The sequence below is a fragment of the Manacus candei genome, unplaced genomic scaffold (assembly GCF_025592945.1).
Source record: "Manacus candei isolate 608988 ecotype Guabito, Panama unplaced genomic scaffold, ASM2559294v1 h1tg000025l, whole genome shotgun sequence".
NCBI lineage: Eukaryota > Metazoa > Chordata > Aves > Passeriformes > Pipridae > Manacus > Manacus candei.
In genome coordinates, this window is record NW_026138073.1 from 337,090 (window position 1) to 355,200 (window position 18,111).

General features: G+C 45.7%; 1 protein-coding gene across 9 annotated transcripts in view; it reads left to right on the forward strand.

Moving 5' to 3' along the window:
• TMCC1 (transmembrane and coiled-coil domain family 1) overlaps positions 1–17,207 on the forward strand; it is a 111,570-nt gene extending 94,363 nt beyond the window's left edge. For 8 of the 9 annotated variants that reach the window (XM_051788865.1, XM_051788859.1, XM_051788864.1 and 5 more), the window contains 3 exons: positions 3,049–3,983; positions 10,367–10,502; positions 13,018–17,207. In XM_051788865.1, the coding sequence (XP_051644825.1) occupies positions 3,049–3,983; positions 10,367–10,502; positions 13,018–13,332 (1,386 nt within the window). In that variant the 3' untranslated portion in view covers positions 13,333–17,207. Of the gene's footprint in view, positions 1–2,238; positions 2,312–3,048; positions 3,984–10,366; positions 10,503–13,017 lie in introns of those variants that run through there. The other variant, XM_051788866.1, reaches the window with a different exon arrangement.
• The last annotated feature ends 904 nt before the right edge of the window (positions 17,208–18,111 follow it).

Consider the following 18,111-nt stretch of genomic DNA (forward strand, 5'->3'; position numbering starts at 1 on the left):
TACTGGGAAATTGTATAGCAAGGGAGATTGACTATCGAATTGTAATCCCTATTCTTATGCAAGCATTGACCATTACAGTATTTACTTTACCAGCATCTTTTCAGGACAGATTGCCAGGCATCTCAAATTCAATAATACGCCACCAGAACTTCCCAGGGACACAGTTTATGCCAAGTCTTCCCTTTACAAAGTCTTGTCAATATGGACAAAGAAATTATCTCTGTTTTGTTCCAGAACTGCACTTTGCACGGCCATTTCCTTTTGCATTGGAAAGAACTCTTTTTCTTATCCCAGATTAATATCCACACAGCTGGTAATTATAAAGCAATTATCCCAACATGGTTTATTCTACTACTGCTGTTCTAGGTTATTTTCTGCTGCGGGTGTAGGGAGATAACCTGAGCAGATTTGCTGAAGTCAGTTGACTTTAAAAGGAGGGGAAGAGAAAGTTTGTACTAAATTTTTCTCTCAAAAAACTTGTGTCTGAGAGGAAGAGTGTACTATTAGTGTCATATATAGTAATTATCCACACATGTAGACTAATTAGACCCAACCTGAAGTACACTGAGCTGATAGAAACTCTTTACTGCAACATAATATTGAAGCCCCATTAGTTCCATGACACTTATCTGTGCAGATCTCAGCTTGAAGCATGTGGGCTGCAGAAGAGCTGGTGATCAGCAGTTGTTTGGTTCTGGGACACAGGGTCAGTCCCACACTCACTCAACCCTTACTGCTGCCCAGAACAAAAGGATTATGAAAAAAAAGGATAAAATGTTATATCAAATTAATTTGTTAACATTTTGCATAAAATTTGTGGATCTTTCTTTTTTTCATCTGCCACTAATACTAAAATGTCCTTGCTTTGGAGTAGGTAGAGATTGTCACGAATGGATTGACGGGTTTTTTGAGAAGCTCTTGGTTCGTAGGCAGTTAACAGTAATAAGATTGTCTTGTATGCTGCACAGACACCTTGTGCTGTGCTGCTGTTGGGGTGGGGGCAGGTTGGCAGAGCTGCTCTGTGAGTGAGGCTCAGAGCAGCTGTGCCACGGGTGCTGGGTGATGTTACCAGGCCAGACGTACCCTGCACAACCAGGGTCTTTCTGTCCTTCTAGGCCATAGGGAGAAATCAGATCAGTGACAGCCCTGGGAAAATCTTAATGAAATTATAAATTCCAAGAAGAGGTATCTTAACAAATGTGTATGACTTAAAAATGTACATCCCTACACAGCATGTTCTCTGCGTAGTACTGATGTCATGCATATTGTTGGTCCCATTGATTAATATGAATTCTTAGCACCAATTTTCCATTGATTTATGCCAAGATCCGACAACTCTAAAGCCAGGCAGATGGAGCTCGTCAGCCCTGTAAGGCCATCCATCTAAGAGAAGGTCACTCTAAACGAACCTACGTCCTGAGGACCTCACTGACACCGTCCAAGCTCGCTCGGCCCCAGCAGATGAACCTCAGGATGAAAGGGTGGGCTCAGTTCAGCACACACTGTGTCTCACCTAAAAAATCCACTGCGCAGGCTCGAAGGCCTTACCCGCGTTTGCAAAGCCCTGTATCACCAGCGTGCTTGTAACAAACGTGGGTAGAGACCTTTCCCAAATCTTCGTTCGCAAAGACTGGCCATGATGATGATGATGATGATGCCAAGATCCAGGTTTTCTAGAACTAATCCCTCTTAAGAGAGCAGCTGATATTTCAGGAGTCACAACTGACTGAGAACTGATATTCTGTGGTTTCCAGCAGCTGAACTCCTTTGGAAAATGGTTTTCCAGGTGTCTGACTGGTTTTCCTGTTGATGAGATAGCAAACAGAGAACCTCAGGGTTATGAAAGGAACCTGGCTGATCCCCAGTGCGGCCAGTGTTGCTGCCTGCAAGATGTTGATTTTTTTTGCATTAAATGTGGAATATTGAATCGAGAGAGAGGGTACAGTTAACTGTAAGAGCTCTTTTTGTTTTGTAAAGCGCATATTCACAAACACGGACATGGTTCTACGTCTGGGCAGTAGCTGTGGGTCAGCTGGCAGCTGTTCCAGTGCAACAGCCCGGGAGCTGCCTGGCCGGTCCCCGCCGGGCCGGTGGCCGCGGGAGCCGAAAGTGTAAAAGCCATTCAGGGAGATCGGTGCGGGCCGCGGTCGGGGCGGTCCCCGGGCCCGGGAGGCCTCCGTGCCGCGAGGGGGCGGGCGGGGCCGGGCCGGGCCGGGCCGGGGGGGCGGCGGGCGCGCTCCGTGCCCGGGCAGGGGCGGCCGGCGGAGCCATGCACGGCGAGCGGGCGCTGCTGCTGCTGCGCCGAGACAAGGTACGGCGGGACCGGGCTGGCGAAGGGGTACGGCGGGACCGGGCTGGCGAAGGGGTACGGCGGGACCGGGCTGGCGGGGGGCGCCGCGGGCTCCCGGGGCTGCCCGGGCCGTTCGCGGCGGGCACTTGTCGGGTTCGGTTGCGCTGAAACAGCGTTTGCCTTGTTTTTTGGCCAAAAGCGGGAGTTCTCCTTTGAAACTCGCTGTTTTTCTCCTGCTCAGGGACACCCGCTCGCAAGGTTTGCCGCGGCGGGGCGTCCGTTCGGGTCCCTCGCGGGCCCCGTGTCTCTGTTAGAAGCACTGACCGTAGCAGAGTGGTTTTTTCGGGGGAATGACTCGGGTGTGCTGTACACTTGAACCATGTGGCTTCTGCTCTCAGTTACCTTCTCGGTCCCTTCACTCTCCAGCGGGTAGAGCCCCTGCCCTTGTACCAATACCTCGGAGTGCTCAGCCTGCCAAGCTCGGGTGCCCTGATGAGCATTTATGCTTGAGTTTTGGATTGTTTGAGGCCATTAAGTGGGCTCAAGTATGAGGGGTTTTGCTTATTTCTCAGCTTTTATTAAATGTCCGTAAAACACATAATACTCACTTGATTGATACTGTCCCCTGAGCTGCAAGAAAAAAGGTGCATTTTTGTAGAATTACTTCCATTTGCCAAGTTGGTTTGCATAAAGAATGAAGGGTTTTCTGTTGGTGAAGCTGATGATTAGCATTCATGTTTCTCTCTCCCCTTGCCTAGATCGAGCGATTGGAAGTCAGCAGCTTGGCGCAGACCTCCAGTGCCGTGGCCTCCAGCACTGATGGCAGCATCAACACGGACTCTGTTGATGGGACCCCAGATCCGCAGAGGACAAAAGTGGCCATCACACACCTGCAGCAGAAGATACTGAAGCTGACTGAGCAGATCAAAATTGAGCAAACAGCCCGTGATGATAACGTGGCAGAGTACCTGAAATTGGCCAACAATGCAGACAAGCAGCAGAGCGCCCGCATTAAGCAAGTGTTTGAGAAGAAAAATCAAAAGTCAGCCCAGACCATCTTGCAGCTGCAGAAGAAACTGGAACATTACCACCGAAAACTGCGAGAGATTGAACAGAATGGGATCCCTCGGCAGCCAAAGGATGTCTTCAGGGATATGCATCAGGGTTTGAAAGATGTTGGAGCAAAAGTCACTGGCTTCAGTGAGGGAGTGGTAGACAGCGTAAAAGGTGGGCTTTCCAGTTTCTCCCAAGCCACACACTCAGCAGCAGGAGCTGTGGTTTCCAAACCCCGGGAGATTGCCTCCCTCATAAGAAACAAGTTTGGGAGCGCAGACAATATTGCTAATCTGAAAGACTCCTTAGAAGAAGGCCAGGAGGATGGGACAGGAAGCAAGGCTCTAGGCATTATTCAGAACTTTCAGTCAAGCCCAAAATATGGCAGTGAAGAGGATTGCTCCAGTGCCACGTCGGGCTCGGTGGGAGCCAACAGCACAACGGGGGGCCCTGTGGGAGCTTCCAGCTCCAAAACAAACACTCTGGATATGCAGAGCTCAGGGTTTGATGCAATATTGCATGAGATTCAAGAAATTCGAGAGACACAGGCAAGACTGGAAGAGTCATTTGAGGACCTTAAGGTTCGCTACCAGAGGGATTACACGTTGATAATGCAGACCCTGCAGGAGGAGCGGTACAGGTACGTGCTGTGGTACTTTGTTTCACAATTCAGTGCTGCCATCTCAGAGCACCAGGGCTGGGATGGTACTGCTCAGCAGGCTGTTCCCAACAGCCTGATTCAGGTGAGAAACTCTGTGGTGGTCTCAGGATTTTTCCCTCCTGGTTTTGTCCTTTGTAGATATTGCTGTCTTGCTGCTCATCTCCCTTTCTTTACATGAAAAAAATAGCAAGGAAAACAGTTATTTCACAATGTTTTCAAGATAAAAAGTCAAGCCAAAGAGTTTTAATAAGGTGTCCCAAAGTCAAGAGTACTGTTATCAGACAGTGCTTTGCCCTGCATAAACCCTGCAAAGGTTTGGGAGACGGGGAACTATGCATGGACAGTGACTGACCCTGCCTCCTCCAACACTCAGATCCATGTCTACCAGAAAAAGAAACATTCCAGCTTTCCTAATGTTCTCTGACAAGACGTGATCTTACCCGTGTGCCAGAACTAGAATATCCTTTGTCTCCTTCCCTCAGCCTACAGTGGCAGAGTTCAAGGAAATTAAGTTGAATTAAATATCAGATACTGGCAGTGTGCTTGTTGTGGAGGTTACGGGGCTCTGGAATTGGGTATCCTGTGCTTCCATTGGCCCTCCCCTCACTGAAAGCGATGGAAAGGTGGGGCAGTTGCTGCACTACTACTGGTCCCTGATGAAGTCAAAGAGGAGAGGGGACAGTGGCTTTCAGGGAGGCAGCCTGGCAGCGTAGCATGGCAGCCAGTGCCTCCCACCACCCTGAGGCTGCCCCCACCTCCCCACCGAGGAAAGCTGCCCATGGAGAGGTGCTGAGGGAATGCTTCCCCTTCCTCACTGGCTGGAAGAGGCTCTCGGCAGGCTGCGTTGTGCTGTCCAGTAGAAATTTGGCATCCTCCCCTTCACACACTGGGAGCAAGAGCTTGTCCCCAGGCTCCAAAGAGAAGAGTTACCAGCTGCTCTTCTTCAGGCATTCAAGACACTGCAGTCTAAGTCAACAGGATTCTTAAATTTTAAATAAGAAATGCAAGGCCAAAGCCCTCATTCTGGTGGAGGACAGCAGGCTGCTGTCAGGAAGTTCCTTGTGGTCTTCATGGCTTCGCCTGGCTGCGGAGCACAACCTGCAAGGCACAGCAGAGCTGCTGCGGGTGCGTGGGGACAGGCTTGCTGAAGTGCCCCGTGCCACTTGCTGAGTTGGTTTGTGCAGTGTAACATGGAGTTGCCCTGCAGCTCTTTAGACATGCTGATGCCAAATCATTGGAAAAACATTGGAAAAGGCTTAACCTGCTAGGATCTGGTAGAGACAGCAAGCTTTCTGTGTGCTTTGCAGAGCTTGGGCAAACAAAGACAGACCAACACCACTTTCTAATCCTGCTTTGCAACAATCAGTGGTTTGACTGAAACCAGCACCCAGCACAGCAACTTTGGTTCCTAGTGATTCATTGTCATCAAGTCACATCCCGAAGTGACGTGGAGCTGGATCTTCTGCTCCCCAGCAGAGAGGTGCTGTTGTCTGTTACTGTGTAGGTTGTTGTTTCACACATACAGCAGCAGCCATTCATGGTGGAATGTTATATGCAAGCACAGCACAGCTGAAGGAGTGGCCTGAAAGTACAATGGCGGACCCTGGGGACTGATGCCTGTTGTCAGCTAAACTGGCTCACCACTGTCCAACACCTGAGCAAGGTTCATGTAGGTCCCATACTAGTGCACTGTGAAGTCATACCTGTCATGTGCCATTAAGCTTTACAGAGCACTGCCCCGAGGTGAGCCCAGAGCCCAGCCGCTAACCAAGGCAGCCTGGAGTGAAAAGCTTCTGGGAGAATCTGCACTTGGCTTATAAAAGTTTAAAAAGATAGTAATTTAGACCTGCCATTTGGAATGTTGATGCAGATAGATTAAAGGTGTGACCTTTAAGGAGGACCAGTTAAACTACTGTCAGTGCCCTTGTCTCTGAAGGTAACTGCACGATAGCGAGATCTAATGAGCTAATCACAGTGGGATGACTACCTGACTGTACAAATCTACATTCTTGTTTGATAGCTTGTGTATTTTGAACCGTCATGATAAAAGCCAACGTCACCCTAGAACTGGAAGGTGATGTGATGTGTCTAAGGGTAGAGGTTGCTGCTGCCTTGGCAGGGAGGTGTGGTGCTTGTTCCTCCAATTGGAACCTCTCTCTTCAAAAAAAAATTAAAAGATGGGAAAGGAGATTGTGGTTTGGTGCTGAGAGGCTGGGGATTCAAATTAATCATAACTGGTTTTAAAAGCTATAAATACCTCCTAAGTCTGCTCTATTTCTGTGAAGCTTTCAAAAACAAACACAGAGCTAGAGCTTAAAAAAAAAAGAGGTATTTGGAGAAGCCCTTTGCTTGTCAGGTGACACTGAGTGTTTGCATTGTACCTGGAAGCTGGAACAAAGCATGTGCCGTGACATTTTCTCACCTGGTCTTTGTCCATTTCCTCTTTCTTAGATGTTCTACTGTTTTGCAGGTTCTGATCTTTTTTTCCCTGTGTGTTTGTGCAGTTTCTGTTTATCAGTCATGGCTTGCCTCGTGGGTTTTCCATTACCTCCTCCATCTCCTCCCTCCCTTTCCCAGCTTCCAGATCTTACCTATCACTCCATGTAGCTGCTGGTTTGCTGACTATCTCTGAGGCAGCGACTCACTGGAGCAGTTGCTCCAGTTCTCCTGCCCCAGTGTTGCTGGCTGCCAGGGCTGGCCTGACCTGGCCTGGTGGCATCGAGGTGAGTGCAGTGCTCTGCTCCGCTGGGGCTGAGTCACTGAGGAAGGAAGAGTCTGACGGCACCCCGGCAGTTCAGAGCAGGCACTGAACTGGCCTGTTGCTTATCTCATTGTTGGAAGGTGGCAGTTGTTTACTGATATGAACAGGGACTTTCTGTGCTATTGAGACTGAAATAAAGTTCCTGCTGAGTATTTTCATCTTGTGTGTCCCTTTAGGAACTTGTTTGTACATGGTGAAATCATGAGCTCACATATTTGGAGTGTGGCCAGTTCGAGGGTTTGGGTTTCTTTCCAAGCTTGACATCCTTGGAAAGGGCATTTAGGTCTCCCACCCTCCTGTCAGGAGAAATCTGTCAGCCAAAATGGTAGTTGCTGGTGCTTCCATTTGTCTGGGTTTTGATGTAGTCTAATTGTTGGACTTCAGTCTGTCCTCATGATGTGTTTTAAAATAGATCAAAGGAGCTGAACCTCAGAGGTCTGGGGGCTCTTCTGGAGTATTGCTGGGCAGTGGAGGCAGCACGTTGGGCCAGGTGGGTGCTCGCCCAGCCAGGACAGCACCGAAATGTCCCTGCAAAGCTGTGCTCTTCCCAGGGAGGCTCAGACCTGGAAGTACTGGGATGTGGGCACTGAGAGCAGCTTTGGAGCAAACTGTCCCTTGTGTATCCTCTAGGTAGAAGACTTGGACTATATTACAAATAGATACTGCTTTTAGCTGTTTACTCCACTATTGGAAGCAGTGTGTTCAGTAGCATAAAGATGTATTTCATGACAAATAAAGATCACATGGAAGTTTGTATGACATAGCTATAAAAAAAAGGTCCATCTTGAGAGATAACTGAAGACAGGTGTTAAACTCTGTTTACAGTGTACTTCAAAGGTCTTTAGCATCAGTTTGATCAGAGTTTCTTTACTCAACAAGCACTGTGTGCAGATAAAGTATCCTTTTCGTCACATCCCTCCCTTCCATGTGCTTCCATGTGTGTATTAGCTTTGTATTTTGGAGCTATTACTTTAAAATGCCTTTAAAGCATTTTAAAAAATGAGATGGTCATAACTGTGTTTCTGAGCCTTTTCAGACCAGTTCCCCAGTTCCCACGCAGTGAGCCTCAGAAAATGTGTGGAAATCCAGTGTGGCTGTTTGAAATTAAGTGTTCCCATATCCCATACTTGAGCCCCAGGAGTGTACTGTGTCCATAAGAACAGCTCTGATGATCTCTGTGATAATTGTGACAGGTGACATTGGTCCGTTGCACAGAAATATTTCTATGCTGGTGCTTGTTCATCTAGAGGCTGGTAATTTTAAGGAGAAATTTCACTCCAAAGAGGAGTTTTCCATACCTGAAATAAAGTGGTATATTTACAAACAAATTTAGTCTGTTCAAAAGACACTGGCACTTGTGTTAGAGGGATGTCTATCATCTTAAACCCCTTGACTGGTGGCCTGTCCCTTTTATTTCTGTAATACTCCCAGTTAAATGCAAACCAGCTTTCAACAGGGAAACCCTGGCCTTGGGCCCTGTAAGTGGCATGAACCTCTCCTTGCTTTTCAAATTTGAACACCAAGAGAAAGCAGCAGGAAAAAAATTAATTTTCTAAATTGTAGGTAATGGGACAGGGATTGAAAAGCAGCTGAATGGAGGCTGTGTCATTTCAAAAATAAATCAGGGTAGGTTAGTGGGGGCAGGGGTTTGGGTTTTTAAAATAACCCAGTTCAAGCAGTTGCCTGACACAGTGGGTTCTGGAAGCACAGGTGATTCTTGGTTGCCAATTGCAGCAGTTCTGGGATTGAGCAGGGTGTGGGTCAGGAATGAGCTGGTTGTCCGGCATTCAGGGCAGGAGAATTGGAGCCAACCCTTCTGCTAATCCTGTTCTGTTTAAACTCTTAACTATACGGATTTGCAGGGTTTCCTTATGTTTCCTGTAGATTGAGGTAGTTTTGAAGTTATAAAAATACAATTGTTTCTTGTTAGAGAACAGGATTTAATCTGCCTGGCAACAGCCATTTTATGAAGGGTGTTTGTGTGAGAGGAGGTTAAAAGACACAATCATGCTATTTTCAGAAATGCTTAAGTCTCTTTTTGTGTAATAAACCCACTGGAGAATTTTGTAATATATTAACAGACTGAATATATTTCAAGTAATTGATGCTTCCTTTGAGACTTAGAGTGGGTTTAATTATGATTTCTTGGTTGTTGGCAAGTTGTTGTTTTCGTTAAGTTGTGTGGGAACAAATGGCAGTATTAATTATCTGGGCTCCTTCTTCATTAATCAGTCTTCACATGGCCATGCCCTTCTGAGTCTGGGGAAACCAGTTCCTGGTGTGTCTCAGCATGGTTGCACAGTCCTTGTGGCACCTTTCTGGGCTGAGCCATATCAGCTTGGGGGTTGTCGGTCTCACTACTGGTTGACCACATGTTTTGCTGCTGCAAATTGTCATGCTGTGTCTGACTGCTCCTTAGTTTAAAGCAATATTGCATTGGGAACAGAAATGAAAATTCTCTTCAGACTTGTCCATTAAAAACAAAACCCCAAGACTGTTTTTAAAGGCTAGCTCTTGACTACAGATTCTGAACAACTACCTTGTGAAGCACCAAAAAAAATCTTGGGGAAAAAAATCCTAAAAAACAGAAGCAGGATTTTTGTCTTTGTTCCAGAACTTGCAACTAAATTCTTCATTCTAGATAAATATTGTTTATTCATCTTATATGTGTGTGTATGAATTAAATTCAGGCAGAGTCAGAAGGAAAAATTTAAACAAGGAATTATCCTTGTGGTTAATTCCTTAGAAGTTTCTTGGTTATTAGGATCGAGGTTCAGATGGTAAGAGCTGTGTGGTAAGCTTTTCCATTCTGTTAGAATGAGTAGACAGTGTAAATCAGAGTCCAGAGTGGAAAATGGCCACCATAGCCGTGCCCACACCTTTGTTACCATCAGAGCTATCACATAAGTTGATATAAAACTCCCTCAATGAGAACCAAAACTGTATCTCTCACTATTGTTGTAACTTGGGTTTTTTTGGGCAGCCCTCTTCCTCAGGACTGCTCCTGGCCCATTCACCAGGAGCAAACTGAAAAATAAGCCTGCAGGTTAGTGATTCATGTGTCCTTCTTATAAATAATATGATGGTATTTGCTTGTTAAGTTGCATCATTCGTGGGAGATAAAGAAAAATACAAGTCAAAGATCCACGTGACCTCATGCAGAGATCAGACAGTAACATCATGTTCTCTGAGGCATCGGTCACATGTCATTTCTGTGTCATTTTTATGCCCATTACTATTCTGAGTGTAGATGAAAATGCTTAAGAGCTTATGGTATTAGAAGGGAACTATTTGGTTTACACAAAAGTTTGGGGAATACATTATTTTATTCTAACTCTGTCCTTGATTTCTTGCATCACTTGACAGTTGTCATGTAATTGTGTGTTTTATTCCAGAGTAGGAGCAGGATCACAGAGTTTACCTGGTAGAAAGCACTAATTCCCAGCGAAGGGCCATGGTGGCAGTGCGTGCTGGGTGCTGCCTGAGGCAGCCCCTCTGGTTTCACTGCACAGGCAGTGATGTTTGTTCCTCGGTTGTCACTGGTGTCATTTTGCCGTCCTCTTCTCACTAAAGCCACTGTACCATGTGTTGTCATTTCTAGATGTGAAAGACTTGAAGAGCAGTTAAATGACCTGACTGAGCTCCACCAGAATGAGATCCTCAATTTGAAACAGGAGCTGGCCAGCATGGAGGAAAAGATTGCCTATCAGTCTTACGAGCGAGCCCGGGACATCCAGGTGGGTGACAGAAGCGAGGATCCAAGTCCTGCCCTCTGCCTGCTCTTTCAGGAACTCACTTTTAAAATACTCCTGCACTTCAGTATTTGATTTTAATCCTCGTAGCTTTATTGCTAAATTGTGTATTGCCACATTCTGAAAGGACCTTATTCCATCTGGGACCCTTGAGTATCTGTCCAGGTAACCTCCTCTGTAAAGCAGGGCTGTCTGTGCCCCTGCACAGAGGGAGCTGCTGCTCAGCCAGAGTGGAGTCTGTGAGTGAATCAGTTGTAGCAAAGCAGGAGCCAGTGCCCACACCTTGTGCAGGCCTTTGTAGGGTGTTAGACACCCACGAGCCATGACCTGAACACGTTTTTTACAGTAGCATTCCCAGTATATGGGCCCTGGGGTGTGGTTCTGTGTCACTAGTTTTACAGCAATGGTCACATACATCTAAGAAAAAATGGCTTTATGTGTTCACTGCTTTGAGTCAGGAAACAATTCTTTCTGTTGGCTTTGCCCAAATAAGGAGGTGGTTTTTTAAAGAGAAGTTTCAGTATGTAAAAAAAGCTATGAGACAGAGATCATGAAGTTGGAGGCCTTTCTACAAAGCAAAGCTGCTTCTGACCCTTGTGGAGAAAGGCCTATTCAGGAACAAGTGTCTTGTCCATTTTAAGTAATTGCTTTGCTAGTTTTAGCAGACATCTCAGTTCTGATCGCCAATGCGAGATATTTATAGTGTGAGCAGAGAATTGTAGGTCAAAGTTCTCCCTCTTTTCATCCCTGGAGGTGGTTCAGCCAGGTGATTTCCTCTGGAGACCGAGCAGGCTGTGCTCTTGGCACGCCTGTGGATCCAGCTGCAAGTCCCGTTGAGTCAAACGTCCTTCCTTCCCAGTTGTTGCTGTTCAGGCAGCTGAGCAGCTCTGCCCTGTGCTTTCAGGGGCCATAACCAAAGAAAAGCCCTCATGTTTCATTGACCCCCACAACCGTGATGCAGTGAGAAATGTAGCAGTTGACAGTGACCGTTAAAGTTAAAATTAATCACTGTTTGTGGACAGTGGTGCCATGGCCTCCAGCCGTGTAGGCAGGAGGCTGTCCCTTGGGGGTGTGTTATAAGGGTCAGGTTTTGTTCTCTTCTCTAAATTCAAACAGCAGAAAGAAGTAAGGGTGAAAACTTGAATTGTTAAGTGGGGATTTCTCAATAGCTTTTTTTAATCTTCATTTTATGATTTGGTGCTTTTAGTGGAAACTTGCAAATTGGTACAGCCTATTCCTCAGCCTTGCTGGGGAAAAGGTAGGTGTTTTGTTGCATGAAAAACTATATAAGAGCATGGGCTGATGTTGCAGAGGAACAATCCTGGTTCCTTTTTCAGTGGTCAGTCTGGGAGAGACTGCTGCTTTGCTGCAGACTTGTAGATGGTACTTGCAAGTCGACTCTGAGGATTAGTGGAAAAATTGTAACTTTGTATCTTCAAGAGGAGAAGTATCTGGTTGTGTTAATTGCCATAAAACTTCTTTCCTTTAGTCCCCTGCGTTGCATGTCATCAGTGTTTTAGTGCAGGTTGTGTTGGTCCAGTTGAGGTTTCACCCGGTGAAAAGATTTGACAAAATCTCCCCAAGTCAGCAGGGCTTTGGAGAGCTGGTTTTGTGCAGAGTAGTCTTCTCCCTCAACCTCCTTTTGCTTTGCTTCTTCCTGGAGGCAGTTCCATAAATCTTGTGCTTCCTACCCTTCTCCTAGACATCTTTCCCCAGCCCTCCCAGTGTCACCTGGAGCTGTGCCAGTGCCACAGCTTGCTGCAGTCTGGAGGAGATCTTCCTCCTGCGATGGCAGCTGTGCAGTCCCAGCCCTGGTGCTCCTCAGACCTTTCCCTGAGCTCACAGCTCGCTAAGCAAGCAGAACACAGCTGAGCCTTTGGGTAGTTGTTTTTGTTGACTTAGTTTTCTGCCAGGTTGAGTAGTTTTCTGCAGAGGGGCCAGAAAAGCACAAGCTACTGAATTAGGAGGTTTTGGGAATACACATCCTAGAAGAGGAAGAGGACAAAGATTTCTGGCTAGGCACAGCACCTTTGTCCTCTCAGTGACCTCTTGGAACCGAAGCTGAAGTGACCACCTTGCAGGGTAGCCCCCCATTCTGGACAGAGGCTGTGGGATTGCTGAGGGCTGTCACACCCACCTCCCTCTGGTCTGACAGTGAGACAGGAGGGATGGTGGGTCTGGGTGGCCATAGCACCACGTGCAGGGTCTGGCAGCTGGCAGTGCCAGGTGGCATTGAAGGGTGTGTCTTAACAAAGCCCAACTTCTGCCCAACCTGGCACCTCCCTGTTGAGCGTCTTGGGTGCGGATGAGGTGCCGTGGTGTGTTACAGACTGCAGTGCTCAGTTAGTGAGCGGCTTCTCACCCTTAGGCACGGGAAATGGCACTGCTACCTCTGCTCAGTTCAGGAGTGTGTGTGTGGGAATGCTGACCCTGGCCTGGCCCAGTCTGTGCGGTGACAGCCGTGGATCGTGTGTGACCCAGTGTGTGCTCTTGCCCACAGGAGGCACTGGAAGCGTGCCAGACACGCATCTCCAAGATGGAGCTGCAGCAGCAGCAGCAGCAAGTGGTGCAGTTGGAGGGGCTGGAGAATGCCACAGCCAGGAACCTGCTGGGGAAGTTCATCAACATCCTGCTGGCTGTCATGGCTGTTCTCCTCGTTTTCGTCTCCACTGTGGCCAACTGTGTTGTGCCCCTCATGAAGACTCGCAATAGGACGTTCAGCACTTTATTTATAGTGGTTTTCATTGCCTTTTTGTGGAAGCACTGGGACGCCATCACCGGCTACTTGGAACGGTTCTTGTCTCCCCCCAGATGATGGCGGCAGGAATGGGCTGTGTTGCTCCCTCCCGGCGCTCTTGGTGAGCAAGTGTGACAAAGATTAGTCAGCAACTACTCTGCTGAAGTTTTAAAGTGTCCGAGTGAATTTGTTTACATTTAGAATAACATTTTTTCTCTGCGAGATGCATTGCAATAGTATTTTTTAGATTTTATTCAAGAACTCTTTTGGTGAGAATCCTGGATAATTTTTATGTAGCATGGTTCTCTTTGGATGCAAATCTTGAGATTCTTTAAAGCGTACAAAAGAAATTAATAAAATACAGAAATTTGGAGCATACCAACGGGCAATTTAAATTGTGGCTTGAACTACTGTACTAAACCTGTCAGGAAGAAGAGAACGTGGTTAGCTTAAGATGATCAAAGCTCAATCTAGTGCACAGCCTTGAATGATGGTACCACAGCAAACCTGTAACACTAAACTTTTACTGTGAAGTCTGATCACATTCCATGTCCAAATGTATGCGTTCAGAGTGGTTTCTTTCCTTAACAAGAGAAAAACAACGTGTGGATCTCTCTCTCAGCTCAGCATCTGGGTTCACCGTTTGTGCTAACCTGACTTCAGTAACTTTCTGTAAGGCTGACTAACTTGGCTGAGTGTATGGAGTGGAAGCCTCATGCCATACACAGTAACTGCACAGTCGTGCTACAGTATTTTGAAATAGTCCTTGAAATACTTATCTTTAAGCAGAAGCCCTTGGTCGCACTTTTAAGGTTTTTTTTAATATATGTATATTCACAGATTTAAAAAAAAATCCAAACAGCATACTTGAAGAGTGTAATACTCAAACTCTCAGTGCTTCCTTATTGTTTCTAATAGGATTTTTTATTATTATTATTATTATTATTATAATTATTATTATTGGGGGTTTTTTTGGAAGGGGTTGGGAGGGTCATTACTTTTTTTTCTTTCAAATAAAGAAGTGATGTTTGTAAATGAAGAAATGCGTGAATAATTGTGAGCTGTCTTGTCCTGAAGCAGTTTTGAGGAGGGCGGAGAGTAGTTTCTAATGCCAGCCTGTTGAACACAGTGCTGTTCACATGCCATTTGTCTGTCCTCCTGAGCATACAGATGCAGCATCATCAAAAACCATCTGTCTTCTCCACACCTTTTTGTCATGCAAGGCTTTTTTTCTTTTTCCAGATGTGAAGGATAGTATGTTTATATTTCTTGTTTGCATGTCATCTCTAATTCCTGCCTCAGGATAAGAAGAAGGAATTTCTGTTCATCCCTTCCTAGGGAAAAGACAGGTTCTTTTAAGGAAAGAAATATTAACTCAACAGTCCACTTAAAAGAATGGTTGTCTCAGAAATAGCTCTAATTTTTAAAGAAACCCCTGAAAAGTGAAACCAAAGTTTTCCTCCTGTCAGGCTCTGGTAAGATCATTTGTGTGTCTATGTCTGTGGTGTGCCGTAGAGAGCATCCTCTTTTTCAGCCACAGGAGCCAGCACTTGGTGCAGACACCTTTGCAAAGCTCTAAAGGAAATGTCAGCTTCAAATGTAACCCCAAGCCTTTGCAGTGTCATTGCTGGTGACCTGTTGGTAGAGGCAGGCAGCCAGCCCTCATGTCCAAGGAATCTGTGTTCACTCTGTGCTGGTTTTTAACTGCTGTCCCTTTCACCATAACAATGCCAAGATTCATCTTTTGTCTTCATGAAATCCAAAAAGACTCCAGGATTCTCTTTCAAAACCATTTATGGTGTTTAGTTAGGTCTTAACTGTTTTCCTTCCTTGCAGGATCAAGTTCCCTCTAGGAACCAGTTGTTGCCCACATGACCTAAACCAGTTGAAATCATACACATACATTTATGAGACATGTACATCACGTACATTCATATACACAGATGTCGTGCTGTGATGCAGATTCTGAGAAATTCCCTCAAACAAGTTGAACAGTCTTGAGGGTTTTCTGATTGCCAGTGGAGGCAAACCCTCCACCGTTCAACCATCTTTCTTCCTCCAAAGGTTCTTTTTTTCCATAGTCACAGGAAACTCAGGTGCCCCCTCCCCAGGGATCACAGCACACCTCTCTGTCACCATATGCACTAGTCTGCTCCTGTCCTACTTAAAATACAAATTGCCAAATGCAGCTGACTCAGGCCAATGCTGCTTGTGCTTTCTGCAGTGCCACAGCCAGAGCAAAGGTGCGTGGCCATTCCTCCCCTTGACCCTGCTCCTTGTTCTAGTGAGGCTCTGCTCTGTTGCCACCCTTCTCTGGTGACTCATGTTCCTTGGGTAACTATTAGCTTCCCATTACACAGTTTTGTCAGAAGCAAATGTGTGAATAACAGTAAGAACTGATTTGGGACATAACTGAAATGCTTTGTTGCCTTTATTTCTGAAACCTGGCCTTTTTACCTCTGGTTTTCTCAGTTTTGATCACACTAGAATTGTGCATGGTAGGTTTTTATGTGGTCAAAGCAGGAAGGAGTTGAAAGCCAATAGATCTGGACACTCAGTGCCACTCATCTGTAGTATTTAAGGAAGTGTTTGTCCCTCTTCTTTATATCCTAATTTCATTTAGCGTCTGAATTCTGTCACATTCAATAAACACCATTTGCTAATTTGCTAGAAAGGTGCAGGCTTAATAGAAACTTACACCTCAGAACTGTTTGGTGGAGGCCGTGTACATGAGTCTGGACAAAGTGTGTCTGTCTGTCTCTTACTCTCTCGACAGTTTCTTCCATTCCAGAAAATTGTCTGCAGTAATGCCATGTATGATGCTGCATCCACTTTTCATATCTTAACACAACTGCCATGTGTTTTGCCTTTTGCATTAGCAGAACGTTTTGGGGTTTTTCTCCCTCTTCAGTTTGAAGGTCTGTGATGATTTCTGATAGCTTAACGATGATATTGTTGGAAATGTGATTCTAGCTTTAAAGCTCCCTTTCCTTGTACGTGGTTGTGTTTGCTTTCCTGATGGAGTGTTTCTGGATGACAGGCAGAGGACAGTTTCTGCCATGGATGTGAGTGTGTGTGTGAGTACCTTTAACAGTCTCCTTTGTAGATACAAACGTTTTAGTGACCATCTCAGAGTCGCAGAATGTTTCCCAAAACATTTCATATTCGGAGTTGAAAAGACACAGAAATTGCTGAGATGTGTTTGTAGCACATATAACCTTGGCACATAAAAAGGGAAAAAAACATAATGGACTGTGTAAGTTTCAAAAGCAGCAGCTCCTCATTGACATTTGAGAGTTCAAATGAAGTTCATCTGTTTCCCCTGTGTCCTTCAATGCAAAGAAAGAAAATCTTGATGCAAAAAAATTTACCATTTAAAATTTCATAAAGTTCTTTTTTTCTCTTATTAGTTAATGATACTCAGCATGCTCCCAGCAGTTACTCTGTTGATTTATTCCAGTCCCATATGTGCTTAGGTCTGATCAGATGAACTGTTGACTTGTGTACATGTTACACTGAGATGGGAAAGCATGGTCTGACAGCTCTGAAAATATGCATTTTTTATTAAAAAAAAAAAGCATTGTAACAAAAGAAGCCAAGCTACAAAGGGTTCAAGATTGAGTAGTTTTGCCAGTTTTTAAGTGAGTTCTGAATGTGGCTAAGGAGTTACAAACCCTGTGTGTCTGTGTTGTGTATGCCAGGTGGTATAGTTGTAGGCAATTGACTTAGCTGTAAGTGTGTTTTAAAAGTGTAAAAAAAATAAACAGAAAAACTCACTTGCACGGGTTGAAAAGTACAGAAATGACACTTGTGAACGTAACACTGTAGTTTATAGATCTTAAGCTGCTAATTGTTGAGAGAGATTTACATTTGTCTTGTCTGATTGTCACAGATTTATCTGTGACACTTTTACTGTATATAAAAACTTTAAATAAAGACCTCAGCTATTAACACCAGCCTATTTTGGATGTTTCCAAAGGGACAGGGCGGGGGTTGTTAGGAAAAAAATGAGGGATGTGTTAAAACTGTGCTGAGCCCTAAGAGCTCAAAATCTGAGCAACTTTTTCATCCTGCAGTCAGCCCTGCACCACCTGGGCACGGCGAGAATAAAGTGGCAGCAGTGTCTGATCTCTGGGACAGCCTCTGGCAGGGTCCCCGCTGGGCTGGTGCATCACAGTGTGTCTGCCTCCCTCCCTGCCACACTCAGCTTGCAGGTGGGTGTAATCAAGTGAGATGAGTTACCAATGAGGTCTGTCTTGGAAGGACCAGCTGTTGGTCCTGGCTCAGGATAGCATGTTGTGCTGGTTGTGAAGGTAAGTGGTTCTGGGGTAAATTCTTTTGGGGCGGTCACTTGAGAGGTGCTGGCTGTGGCTCAGAACCAACAAGAGGGCATGATGACCAAGGGTAAAAGCAGTGGCCGCCTACTCCCATGTCAACAGATTTAATCCCATAATTTAGAGGATTAGGAGTTGCTACTCAGTTTTTTGGTTAGTCTGTGGGAAGTGGTTTGATCTCTCCACCCAGGTCCTGTGGGACAAACAGGGATGTGGCAAGGGTAAGGCTATGCTGGGTTGCAGCTGTGGAGGTGAGGAATTGGCTGATGTTTCTCACTGGAGCAGTCATTCTCCCTAGCCAAATCACACCTTGATGTGCTGATAGTAGAAATTTGGGCAAACAGACAGCTCCCTACCACAAAATACCTGTCTTCAAGTTGTTCCTTAAACACCAAATCCACTTTTCTTCTTTAAAAGTGGTGGTTTGTGGCTTGTTGGCCTTAGTGGAGCCTCCCTCGCTGACTGGAATTCAGCAGAAATGGGAAGAAGGTTCTCTGCTGCCTGAGTTAGCAGAGAATAGAAC